General features: G+C 53.9%; 1 protein-coding gene across 1 annotated transcript in view; it reads right to left on the minus strand.

Annotated features, from left to right (window-relative positions):
- The window catches only part of CFAP46 (cilia and flagella associated protein 46), a 96,671-nt gene that overhangs the window by 24,626 nt on the left and 58,466 nt on the right, over positions 1-13,579 (minus strand). The window contains exons 33-39 of the mRNA XM_086681252.1: positions 12,899-12,997; positions 12,271-12,403; positions 11,381-11,527; positions 9,278-9,478; positions 9,084-9,190; positions 7,662-7,838; positions 6,376-6,511 (exon numbers count right to left, since the gene is read on the minus strand). Of these exons, the coding sequence (XP_086537378.1) occupies positions 6,376-6,511; positions 7,662-7,838; positions 9,084-9,190; positions 9,278-9,478; positions 11,381-11,527; positions 12,271-12,403; positions 12,899-12,997 (1,000 nt within the window). The remainder of the gene's footprint in view (positions 1-6,375; positions 6,512-7,661; positions 7,839-9,083; positions 9,191-9,277; positions 9,479-11,380; positions 11,528-12,270; positions 12,404-12,898; positions 12,998-13,579) is intronic.

Here is a 13,579-nt window from a genome sequence, read left to right on the forward strand (position 1 = left end):
CCCAATGCGGGGCTCGAACCCACAAACGATGGGATCATGACCTGAGCTGAAGTCGCTGGCTTAACCAACTGAGCCATCCAGGCACCCCCAGCCTACTGTTTTGAAGAGTAGCCTTTCTTCACTGAATTGCCTTTGCTCTTTTGTTGAAAATCAATTTTGTGTCTGTAAAGTGTATCTATTTCTGGATTCTCTGTTATGTTCCATTGATCTCATGTCTTACTTTTACATTAAAACCACACTGCTTTGGTTCCTGTCACTTTATAATAAGTCTTAAAATCAGATAGTGTTAGATCTCCAACTTAGTTTTTCTTTTTTTCTTTGAACTTTTTTTTAATGTTTATTTATTTTTGAGAGAGACAGAGACATAGTGTGAGCAGGGCAGGGGCAGAGAGAAAGGGAGACAGAATCCAGAGCAGGTTCCAGGCTCTGAGCTGTCAGCACGGAGCCCAATGTGGGGCTCGAACTCACAAACCGTGAGATCATGACCTGAGCCGCAGTTGGACGCTTAACCGACTGGGCCACCCAGGTGCCCCTAGTTTTTCTTTTTTAAAGTTGTGTTTGCTATGTTATGTCTTTTGCAATTCTATGTGGATTTTAAAATAATTTTGTCAATTTCTGTAAAAAAGCCTGCAGCTTCTTGGTCGGGACTACAGAAAATTTAGGGAGAATTGAGATCTTAGCAATATCCAGTCTTCTGGCTCATGAACATGGTATATCCCACCATCTGTTTGGGCCTCCTTCACTTTCTCAGCAATGTGTTACAGTTCTCAGGGTAGGCGTTTCCACTTTTTTATCAAATTTCATTTTCATTCTGTCAGATGGTATTGTTTTGAATTTTTTTATTTAAAAACATTTTTTTAATGTTTCTTTTTGAGAGAGAGAGAGAGCATGGGTGAGGGAGGTGCAGAGAGAGAGGGACAGAGAATCCCAAGCAGGCTCCATGCTGTCCACGCAAAGCCTGATGTGGGGCTCGAACCCACGAACTGCGAGACCACGGTCTGAGCCAAAGCTGGATGCTCGACCGACTGAGCCACCCAGGTGCCCTTGTTTTTGAATTTTTAATATCTGGTAAATTGTTGGGAGTATACAGAAATATAAAATTAATCTTTGCATCTTGTCCTTGCGTCCTGAAGCCTTGGTGCAACTGCTTGGTAGTCCCAGTAGCTTTATTATTATTATCATTTTTGTAGACTGCATGAGGTTTTCCATACACGTGATTATGCTGTCTGAAAACAAAGGCTGCTGTATTTCTTCCTTCCCAACAGGGCACTTTGAATTTCCTTCTCTCACCTGCTGAGTGGGCTACAACTCAAATACAACTCAGGAGGAAGGGGGTGAGAGTACATAGCGCTGTCCTAGCCCTGGACTTCCACCCAGGTGTGGTGGGGGTCCCACAGATGCCCTCCATCAGCTTGAGAAGTTTTCCTTCTATTAATAGTTTGCTGAGAGTATTTTTTTTTCAATCAGGAATGAGTGTTGGGTTTAGTCACATGCTTTTCCACATCTACTGAGGTGATCATATGTTTTTACTTTAATTTTAAAAAAATATGGTAAGCCAAATTGATTGATTTTGAATGTTACACAATTCGCGGGTGGCTCAGTCAGTTGGACATACGACTCTCCGCTTAGATCATGATCTCGTGGTTCATGAGTTTGAGCCTGTGTTGGGCTCGGCGCCGACAGCTTGGAGCCTGCTTGGGATTCTCTCTTTCCCTCTCTCTCTGCCCCTCCCCCACTCATGCGCACATGCTCTCTCTCTCTCTCTCAGCCTCTCTCTCTCTCTAAAAAATAAAATAAATATTAAAAGCAAAAATGAACTATTGGGACCTCATCAAGATAAAAAGTTTCTGCACAGCGAGGTAAACAATCAGGAAAATGAAAAGGCAACTGACAGAATGAGAGAAGATATCTGCAAATGACATACTAGATAAAGGGTTAGTATCCAAAATCTATAAAGAACTTATCAAACTCAACACCCAAAAAACAAGTAATCCAGTGAAGAAATGGGCAAAAGACATGAACAGACACTTCTCCAAAGAAGACATCCAGATGGCCAACCGAGACATGAAAATATGCTCCACATCACACCTCATCAGGGAAATACAAATCAAAGCCACACTGAGATAACACCTCACACTGGTCAGAGTGGCTAAAATGAACAAGTCAGGAGACTCTGGATGCTGGCGAGGATGTGGAGAAACGGGAACCCTCTTGCACTGCTGGTGGGAATGCAAACTGGTGAGGCTGCTCTGGAGAACAGTGTGGAGGTTCCTCAAGAAACTGTAAACAGAACTACACTACAACCCAGCAACTGCACTACTAGGTATTTATCCAAAGGATACAAACATGCTGATTCAAAGGGGCACACGTTTATAGCAGCGCCATCGACAACAGTCAAATTATGGAAGAGTCCAAATGTCCATCGACTGATGAATGGATAAAGAAGATGTGGTTTATATACGTAATGGAATACTACTCGGTGATGAAGAAAGAATGAAATCTGGCTATGTGCAACAACGTGGATGGAACTAGAGGGTATTATGCTAAGAGAAATAAGGCAGTCGGAGAAAGACAAATATCACAGTATTTCACTTGTGGAAATTAAGAAACACAACAGATAGCATAGGGGAAGGGAAGGAAAAATAAGATAAAAACAGAAGGAGGCAAACCATGAGAGACTCTTAAATACAGAGAACAGACTGAGGGTTGCTGGAGGGGAGGTGTGTGACGGGTTGGGCTGAATGGGTGATGGGCATTAAGGAGGACACTTGTTGGCATGAGCACTGGGCATCATATGTAAGAGATGAATCACCGGGTTCTACTCGTGAAGCCAAGACAACACTGTATGTTAACTAACTTGAATTTAAATAAATAAACAAAAAAGAACAACAACAACAACAACAGCAAAAGCATTAAAAAAAATTCCCAGGATAGTCCCGACTTGACATTGATGTCTTCTCCTTGTTACATATCGTTGGATTTAATTTGCTGAATTTTTGTTTAGAACGTTTGCATCCATGTTCGTGATGAGAGGCATCTATCTGAGGCTCTTGTTTTGGTATCAGGGTAATACTAGCCTCATAGGGTGCTCCCCTCTCCTCAGTTTTCCAGAAGGGTTTGTGTTGAATTGGTGTTACGCTTTCGTTACCTGTCCGCTGGGATTTGCCGCTACAGCTTTCCGGGTCCGAGGTTCTCCTCGTGGGAACTACAAGTTCCGTTTCTTTAACAGATGGAGGGCTATTCAGGTGACCTGTCTCCTTTTGAGTGCGTTTTGGTTGTTTGTGTCTTTCAAGGAATCTTCCACATTATCGTGAAGTTGTTCAGGATAGCCCCTTATTATCCTTTTAATATGTGTGGGATCAACAGTGATGTCACACCTCCTATTCTCTGATATTGGTTATTCACGCTCTCTCTTTTCTTCCTGATCAGTCAGGCAGAAGTGTGTGTATTTATTGATCTGCTCAAATAACAACTTGTGGTTTTACTGATTTTACCTTCTAATTTAATGTTTCCTATTTTACTGATTTCTGCTCTGATCTTTGATTTCCTTTCTTCTGTTCATTGGGGAGCTGGTTCCTTATCTCCTTCCTTATGGTGAGGCCTGAGGTCATTAATTTGGGATCTTATTTCTTTTGTCATACGGTCATTTAGTGTCACAAAATTTCCCCTAAGCATTCCATTAGAGATGCCTTAAAAATTTTGATGCGTTTTTTTCCCCCCCTTCAGTTCAGAAACACTTTCCCTGTTGATTTGCTCTCTGGCTCATAGTTATTTTGGTAGATGCTACTCACTGTCCATGTATCTGGGCAATTCCACCCATAGCTTTCTGGGTTTGTTTTTTAACTGAGGTAAAGTTCATATAACGTGAAGTTAACTGTTTCAAAGTGCACAGCTCGGTGGTGCTTCGTGTGTTCGCAGCCTTGGGAGGCACCTCCTCTGCTTTCAAAATGTTTCTGTCATTCCAAAAGGGAACCCCTTACCCACTCAACAGCCATCTCTTCTCGATGGCCTCGCAGCCCCTCCCCTGCAACCACGAATCAGCTTTCTGCCTCCATGGGCTAAACTATTCTTTTATGCTGCTTTTTGATTTCTACGTTAATTCCATGGCAGTCTTGGTACACCATCTTTTTTTTATTTATTTAAATCTCTTTATATTTATTGAGACTTGTTCTATGTTTAGGATCCAGAATATGATCTATCGTGGAGACTGTGTCGTGTGCCCACGAAACAAAAAGAACGCGATCCTGCTGCTGCTGGGGAGATGCATTATAAACGCCCACTATGCAACCTGGTCGGTGGTGGTGCACAAACCTAGCTCTCTGCCTGAGGTCTTCTTGTTCTGTTAATGATGATTTGTCTGCCTCTCCGCCGCAGTGTCACAAGTCTTTCCTTCGTTTCTTTGGACGATCTGCTATTAGGTATTTAGAGTTTAGAACATGACGTCTCCGTGGTTACCGGCTCCCCTTACACCGTGAAACCAACCCGCTCGTCCCCGTGACGCTCTTCCTCCGAAGCCTGCCTGATGCGGGCGGGGCCGCCCGGCTTCCTTCGCTGTGTGTCAGCATCGTGTACCGTCTCCCATGCTTTTACTTCCGGCCTAGTCACGTCTGTAAAGTGGCTTCCCTGTAGGCAGCGCATGGTTGGATTTTGCTTCTTCATACCATCTGACGAGTTCTGTCATTTAACTGGGGATCCAGACCATTCCGGTTCGCGGGACTGTGACATGACTTGTTTGTCTCCTGTACGGCCCGGCTGTTCTTTATTCTCTTTCCCCTTTTTCCGCTTTCTTGAGGGACAAGTGAATGGTTTTTAGGATCTCCTAAGCCCTTCTTGGCTTATCAGGCATGCCTCTTTGTTCTGAGATTTTCGTAATCCCTTCAGGGTTTAGAGTATATTTTGCCACTCCACTCAGAGCACAAAACTCCTTCACACTGCTCTTGTCACACATCTTGTTTACACGGGTGTTACCGACCTGATGCTACGCTGTCATCATTTTGCCGGAACAGTCAGCTATCCTTCGGAGAGATTTAAATAACGAGAGAAAATCGTCACAGGTTTTCCCGGGTAGCTCACACTCGCCGTGCCCTTCGTTCATCTGTGCAGATCACATTTCCACGTGGGGCCGATTTCCTTCCGCCTCAAGGACAACTGTGCGGTCCCGTCGCGTGTCTGCTGCCACGCGCTCGGCTCTTGGAGGTCCGGGGGAGTCTTTACTTCGTTTTCATCCTCGAGAGACGTGTTTGCTGGGTACCGATCAGCGGCTCTCGCTCCAGGCTCTTCGTGACGCTGCGTCACCGTCTTCCAGACGGCACTCTTTCTGTTGAAGTCGGCTGCTCTGCACTTACCGTGTGCTTGCAATTCTGACCCGTCTCGAAGAGCCCTCGCAGCCACCGGCCGGAGACAGCTGGGTCACAACGTGCCCTTGGCATACTTGGATTCCAGTGGGCTCATAGTGGCTTTCAGCCATTATTTCCTCAAACAGCCTTTGTCCCCTCCTGGCCCTCCTCTCCTCACAAGGTTCCGATTATTGCGCTCTCGGCACGTCGACTCACGGGTGTTCTGGCGATCTCCACTCTTGTCCACGGCCGCCTCCGACCCTCTCAGTCTCTGCTCCCCTACCCATCCGGTGCGTGCTTCCCCACACACGTGGTTTTCACCTCTGTCTGTTCGCTCTCTCTCTCTATGTCTCCTGTATCTCCACTTAGCCTTTGGAGCTTGAGGAATGCAGTCAGTAGTAATTTTTAACATCCTTGCCTTTGAACTCTGGTATCTGTGCCAGTTCACAGACTGTTCTGAGGTGTATTTCCTGCTTGGGCATGGTGATTTTCGCACGCGAGTTTTGACTGGGATTTTGGCACGGTGATTTCTCACCCGTTGCCAGACGTGGCGCATCTTGCTTTTTTGGCGGATGGACATTTGTGCCCTGCTCTTGCCTTTGCCCTGGGACCCCAGCGCGCAGACACTTGGATGACTTTGCAGGCTGATCTGGGGCAGGGCTCATCCAGGGCCGGATCATCCCCGACTGGCCTCGGGGTCACGAGGTTGTCCGCTGGTGGGAGCAGGCGCTGCCCCAAGCCTGAGTGGGGGCCCAGCCCCGTACCTGTCCCCCTGGGTGCCCCTCAGCCACCCGGAGTGTCGACGGAGGTGGAGCCGCCTCTGCTCAGGATGACGGCACGGATGCTGACATCTAGTGTGTTGAACATCTGCTTCACGTTTTTGTCTACTTTTTGGTTATTTCAGAAGGGAGGGCAAATCCAGTCAGTGTCACTCCCAGAAGTGGAAGCCGGCGGCTTGTTTAAGGCAAGTGGGGGGCGTCTGTGCGTGCCCTGGGGGTGCTCCGGGCTCGGGGGGGGGGGGCCCAGGGCACAGACTCACCTCTTGCAGGGACAGTAAGGCCCGCACGCTGCAGAACCGCTCCTCTGCATCAGCCACAGCTCCCTGGACTAAGTCATGTGCCTCCAAGTAATACGCGGTTCTCTGCTCCTGGTCTTTCTCGTTCTGGGCACATAATCTTTATAAGACCAAGAGTGGGATTCAGAACAAAAATCTCAAAGCACTAACGAAGTGCGGAGTATATAATTTCTATGTGACTATTTTTTTATTAGTACTTTAAACCCTCTGATGAGATGTCTTGTACGTAAAGATACAAAAATAAGTACGCGCCCTGCACTGCTTTTGCCAAAGTTAAATCTACACCTGGCAGACAGACCAGCGAACCAACACAACGTTAACCGTGCTCATTCAACCACCGAGTCTTCCCATTGGTGCTTTTCCGCATGTTTTAAAGTTCTTCCACGACCGCGTGTCACTTGTGTGATGACAGGCCAAAGGCCACCCTTCACACTGTGCACACTGTGAGCCTGTGTGCAGGCTCCTTCTCCCTCACAAAGGCCGCTGTTAGTACCTTACACGCGGTTTTGAGCTTCGAAATGCCTGTGTGCACCCCAAGCACGCGGGTGGCCAGGGCGGGGTGGGTGGAGGGGAGGTGGGAGGGGGAGGGCATTTACTGAAGTCTCACTCCTCTGCCTCTGGGCCAGCGCCTACCCGTGATGACAGTGGGGACTTCGGGAGGTCACATGGGGGAGGGTGACAGAGCCCCACTGGAGGGCAGCGCCTGGGCTGCTCCTCAGGCCAGAGCCAGCGTGAGCAGGTGCAGGGGTGTGCGGGGTCGACGTGTGCGAGGCTGTGTGTGAACACCTGTGAGTGATCACGGGTGACGTGCCCACGTGTGTGTGACCGATGTGAGAACGCTGTGGGGGTGTGCATGTGTGCCTGCGTGTGCGGGTGGGGCGGCGTGTGGGGCTGTGAGTGTACTTCCGTGTGTGTGCAGAGACAGAGCTGGTGGGATACTGGGGGGACTGGATGAGAGCAAGGACACCTCCCTGTGCCGCTGTCCTGGACGGAGGTGCCCGCGGCCACAGGGTGGGGCCAGGAGGAGGTTCTGCTGGAGGGCAACGGGGGCCGGTGGGGGCTTGACCCAGGAGGAAAGCTGGGCCTGTGGTCAGGACACTGAGTCAGGGGGCAGGGGCAGGGAGGGGGCCGGAGGGAGAACGGCCTGGACAGCCCCGGGGCAGTGCGCGGTCACAGGGCGGCGGTGGGGGGGGGGGGGGGGCGGCACACCGGCCCGGGCAGAGCTCCGGGGGCCCGGGAGGGCCGCTCACCTCTTTATCTTGGCGCGCTCTAGTCTTATATCCACACAATTGTCTCTGTAGCCCCAGGTGATCAACCTTTTCTCAATTTCCGTCAAGCAGTCGTCCATTTTGTTCAGCAGAAGCAAGCATCCGGGAGGTTCGCCATCAGCTGACTCCTGAGCGGCCTTGATCTGGAGGCTCACGCACCTGTATGGGACGTGGGCCGTCATGTGTGGCCACTGCAGTGTCACCAGCGTTGCCGGAGGAAACACCTGAGGAGCGCTTCCGGAAGAGCAGAGACCACACGGGCCACACACACGCCTCCGTCACAACGCGATAAAGTCGGAAGGTAGCAGCCCGCACCCCGCCATCACATGCTTCTGGAAATTCAAAACCGCTCTCCTCTGACTCAGGGGCAGAAACCCACACGGACGGGGCAGTCTTCGCACATCAGACCTGCGGGCCGCTGCCAGGGGACGTCAGGGGTGCCTGCCGGGGGAGGGGGGACAGGCTGGGTGACCCACGGGACCAGTGAAAACGGAACAGGACAGCGCCTCTCAAATACACAGCCAAGAACTGAACAAAGACAAAGCAGAAAATCAAGAAAACCAAAATACGACAAAGTCCCGGCTGCTCTGATCAAGAAAGCCAAAGCTGCTTCTTTGTTGAGGTCAGTTAGCCGTTGGTGTGGAGTCTGATCTGGGAAAAGAGTGAGGGCACCGAGGAGGAGCGGGACCTACGAGAAACGCTCTGTGAAGTCACAGGGGAAGAGCCCAGAAACACGTCTACTAACACAACCAGAGGAAACGATTTTCTAGAAGGATAGAAGTTACCAGAAAGCTGGCTCAGAAACAAGCTGAAAGTCTGCAAGACCAGTAAGCACAGGAGACCCAGAGCTGCTCTTGGAGGCTCTGTCCCCAGTGCACCTGCCGTTGCCCCCTGGGCGGGAGGCGCAGAACCACCGGCCAGAACAAAGCGAACACGGAGCAGGACAGACCCCAGGGAGGTGTCTGCTCCCAGACGCAGTTCCACACTGACGGAGGGTGAAGGGTGGAGAAGACCCCGCAGCCAGCCCCCAACCGGGGCTGGGCCCGCCCCTCAGCGTCTGCTCAGAAGCGTGTGTCCCCTGAGAATTTAGGAACAAACCAAGCCACCTGCACCCCCGTCCCAAGAAAAAGGCACTTTGGAAAGAAAGAGACACTGCCCCCAGGAGCCCGAAGGCCGAAGGTCAGGCTCCCGAGATGTCCCCAGGCCTCCCTCCCCCAGGGGCCGCGTGCAGCAGGCAGGGGGTCCCAGGGAAGGCTCTGCTCCAGAGCAGGTCGCCTGGGTAGGGGGTTGTGGGCAGAGGGCTCTCCGCGTGACTCCCTGCACGCGATAGGTTTGAAATGCCGCATAAAGGACAAAGTGAGCTACGACCGTCATGCGAATTAAGCTTTTCTTACAAAGGACTACCTGGCCTCTAGGTCTGTGGCCATAAACTCCAAGACGGGCACTCGGTTCGGTCTTTCTTTTTGCAGAAGCTTGAAGGTGTCTATCAGTCTCTGAAACAACTGGCAGACCTGGGGACGGCAACGTGGCGTCGGCGTGTGGCCCTCGGCCACCGGGACCGGCCACGGGCCCCTCTCGAGCGCACCCGGCCCCCTCACCGCCACTTCTCTGCCTTTGCCCTCCATGGACAGGAGCGTGTCCGCCAGGGTCAGGGTTGAGCTGTACCAGAACTCCTCGCTGCCCCCCAGGCGCTGCGCCCACTGCACCAACTGCTTAGCTTGTCCGTAGTTTCTTTCCTTGTTCGCCAACTGCGCTAGAAGGTGCAGGCATCTTGCTTGGGCACAAGGATCATCAAGCTCCTGAAAGACGTAGAAAGACAGGAGGGGGGTCGGGAGGGGGAGAGAGACAGAGACAGAGAGAGCAGCTCCGGGCACCAGGCCTTCCCACACCGTGTCCACTGGGCTGCTCCCTGACCTCTGAAGGAGGCCCCGTATTTGCCCTCAGGGCACAGGGGTGGGGGGGCTTGAGGCCTGTACCTGTGCTAAAACCACTTCCAGGGTTCCAACAGTGCCAAGGGCCCTGGGAAGCCCCCTCCCCTTAGCGGCAGGTTCCAGTGTCCCCCCCTCCCCCCCCCCACCACTGCCCAGGAGCCCCCGTCCAGATGCTGGCCAAGGGCCAGCAGGTGAGCAGATTTTGCACCCTAGTTGGCCAGGGCTGTCTCATCCCCCACCCATTGCGCATGGTCGCAGGTGGCCTGGGCGTGGGGCGGGGGTGCTGTTGGCCTCTGACCCACAGCCGGCAGGAGGACGCAGGCCGGAACAGCGGCAGTCCGAGGTGGCCCCGGACAGGGCAGCTGGCACGTAGCCCAAAGAGACCGAGGGCCTGGTGGGCCTGGGGCCTGCTGTCCCAAGAGCCGGGGCTCTGGACGGCAAATACAGGCTGGAGGCGGGGAGGGCGACGAGGTGCCTATGGGAGGCGGACATGTGGGGGGTGGGGGGGGTGCTGGCCGGTGGAGCCACGGCAAAGAGGCCGATGGCGGGTTGCCGTGGACAGAAGCGGGGCCCGTACCTGCAGACACCCCATGGACAGGTCACCAGGCTGTGACTGCTATCGCCCCACAGAGGCACGGCCATGGGGTGGGTGGCTCAGGGCAGTGGATGACCGGGAGGGAAAAACCCGTGGGCACGTGGGACCCGTGTCAGGTTCAGGAGGAGCGGGGTGGCATCTGGAGGCGGCAAAGGTGGCCCAGCCATGCCCTGGGGACTGACTCTGCCCCAGGGGCTCTCAGAAGAGGCCGTGGCCAGCAGGGTGCTGCGGCCTCTCGGGCCCCACCCCTCGCACCCCTCCTGGCCCTGGAGTCTGGACCGCACGTGCCTATCTGGCCACCAGGCCTGCACACAGCTCTCCTGCTGGCCGAGACCCGCACGCCTGTCCCCACTGCCTGAACCTCCCACGCCTTGAAGTTTTGTGCCTTTATTGGGGACTTCTCTGTCTCGGACCACCTGTCTGGCTCTGTAGCTTTGCCTGGTTCCCCAGCGGACACAGTTCTCAGAGCCGGACGCAGGTAGAACCACCCATCCGCAGGCGTTGGAGGGCCACGATCTCCAAGGAGGGGAGCACACGTGGGCATCCATGCTCATGGGGACACAGCCCAGGAGAAAAGCAAGGGCCCAGCGTGGGAGGGGAGGCTGGGCTTGGGGCCTCCAGGCACTAGAAGGGCCACTCATGGGGGACACCAGGAGGACCAAAGATCTGTGCTCGAGGACAGAGCAGGTTCAAGAAGCCCAGCGGACAGAGTAGTGGGGCCTAAGGAGCCGAGTGAAGATCTGAACAGCCAGGCCCGAGTGCTAGCCTTTCCAAGGGGGCTCGGAAAACCCCAGGCTTCCAGAGAGGCCCTGGAGAGGCCCTAGACACCTGCAGGGCCCACACCTGAGGAGACAGGACAGAACTCATGGGCGGGGGGCTCAGCCCGGGCCTTCAGGCTCTCAGCCTCCACACACAACGGCAGGAAACGCAATGCTGAACGGCCCATTAGGAGCCCTACCATCCAAGAGAAAGCGGCCGTGGAATCAGGCCCACGGCAGCCATGGGAAGCAGGGATGTTAGCAAACTCTGTGTACAGAAGGCAAGGAAACCAGAGGAACGTCAGGCAAAGGGCAGAGACTCAGATACAAGTCTAAGATGGGCGTTCCAGAATGGCAAGCAGCAGGCTGGCTTCCCAGCAGAGGGCGCATGTCCCCGCGGGCAGGGCGGCCTCTCACCTGGAAGGCCAGGTAGGCCTCCGACAGCAGCAGCCTCGCAGGCTGGTACAGATCCACCTCCAGCAGAACTTCTGCCTTGAGGGTCCACAGAAGGGGAAAGGACGTCCCCTCCAGCCCAGTCCCGGTCTCTCCGTTTATCTTCAAGATCTGCAAGGCATGGCAGGCACGTGTGCCCCCTCGGCTCCACGCCAGGAGGACCCGCTTTGCCGGGCCGGGGCCCTGTCTCCACTGCGTGCAGTCTCCCGGGGCCTGTGTCTTCTGACCGGCTGCCTCACGCCCAGCACGCCCAGCACCAGGTGGCCCCTGCTCCCGCCCGAGCCCCGTGCTCCGTGGCCCCGCTGTCCTGTACCACGCGGCACCCACACCAGCACGGGAGGGGTCACCGAGCCCCTGAATTCAGCAAGACACCGGGGCTCCTGGCACGTTCCTACCAAGTGTCCCAAACGGTTGACTCTGGGGGCTCAGAAACGGAGTCTCAAGTATGGAGCGGTGTCCCGAGCATGGTGGCCCGGACGGTTACTTTCCTTCGGGGGCAAGACCGCCCAAAGTGTGCCCACTGCGTGGAGGGGAGAGCTGCTTGGTGGTCAGACTTCCGGGGCCGCCTCTCTAGCTGCCCGGGCCTCCACTGCCCTTCTTGGTGGGCCCTCCGTGCCGCCCCCAGCCTGTCTTCTCTGAGTCCTGCCCAGGCCCCTGGGGGGAGCCCTCCATGGCGGTCTGTAGCCCCGTCTTCCCCAGAGACATCCGGGACCCACAGGGAGGGGACACGGGAAACCCGGCAGGAGGGTTTGGGCGCAGCGCAGTCACGGCAGGTCCTGGCCAGTGGCTCGGGCTGCAGCCTCAGCACCGTCCCTGCCCAGCCAGGAACACGGTGCTGCGGGCAGAGTGGGTACCTTATCCTTCGCTATGAGCGGCTTTGTCTCTGCTTTCTGGATCGCAGTTATGGGCTCGGGCACCGTCGTCAGACTTTCTTCGGAGAGCAGTTCCTTGTTTTTCTCCTTTCTCAAGGCGATTTCTTTTCTGCAGCTAACATAAGTAACACAACTAATACGCCAAAGAAATATGATGGCCAAGAAATACCTGAAAATGTCCAACTTCATCGGTCGTCAAGAAATACAAATGAAAATAGCTACAGGAAGACCGAGATTACAGGTAATAAAATGCCCATGACTGCCCCCAGGCACAGCCCCCACCCCAGGCACTGACCCCAGGCACAGATCTGCACCCCCCCCCCAGGCACAGCCCCCACCCCAGGCACTGACCCCAGGCACAGATCTGCACCCCCCCAGGCACAGCCCCCACCCCAGGCACTGACCCCAGGCACAGATCTGCACCCCCCGAGGCACAGCCTCCAAGGCCGAGGGTCTCCCCACAGCCCACCGTCCGGCTGTGATGAAGGATGGGGCCTGGGGCTGGAGGGGGCTCAGCCGAGAGCAGCCCCAGGTTGGCCAAATCGTCCCTTCTGGACAGGGGAGCGTGTCCCGCCGACAGGAGACCTAACAGCCGGGGGAGGCGCCGTACCTGGCCTGCTCCATGTCACAAAGGTATGTTTGCCCGACCACCTCTTCGTGGTAAGTCGCTGCTTCTTGCAACTTCAAATCGGAACAAACTAGGGCAAGTCTAGGGGCAGGGGGGCAATAAGGAGAGTTAATGGGGCCACACAGGACCTGGTGGATCAGAGTCAGGCTGTACTGGGACCTGATAAAAATTGGTAAACGGAAAAAGAAATGTATAATTTAGTGAGGTTTTCAATAATGTTTAAACCCAAGCAAAATTACACAGGTGACTCTACCAAATTTCAGGCAGAGAAAATTTTAATACTCATTCATGTATTTTACTCAATACCTACTTATGGTCTCAGGGTCACCTTCAGAGGTAAAACTCCGGCACAGTGGCTGGGGCTCTGACCACCTCCCCCCTCAAGGAGAGAGGCTCCACTTTGATTCTGGTGTAAAATGGTTGTATTTTGAAATGATGTCAAGCTTGCGGCACAAATACCATAATTACTATACGCCCCTCGCCCAGATTCCTTCAGTGTGAACACTTCACCACATTTGCTTTACCGTTTTCTCTTCCTCCCCCAACACCCTATATTTTTTTCTGGATGATTTGAGTGTCGGCTACAGGCACAGTGGCCCTTTATTCTAACACTTCAGTGTGCATTTCCTTAGAACAATGATCTTCTCTTAAAGACCAGGTAGA

The sequence above is a fragment of the Puma concolor genome, chromosome D2, assembly GCF_028749965.1.
Source record: "Puma concolor isolate L17-30 chromosome D2, mPumCon1.1.hap2, whole genome shotgun sequence".
NCBI classification, from domain to species: Eukaryota; Metazoa; Chordata; class Mammalia; order Carnivora; family Felidae; genus Puma; species Puma concolor.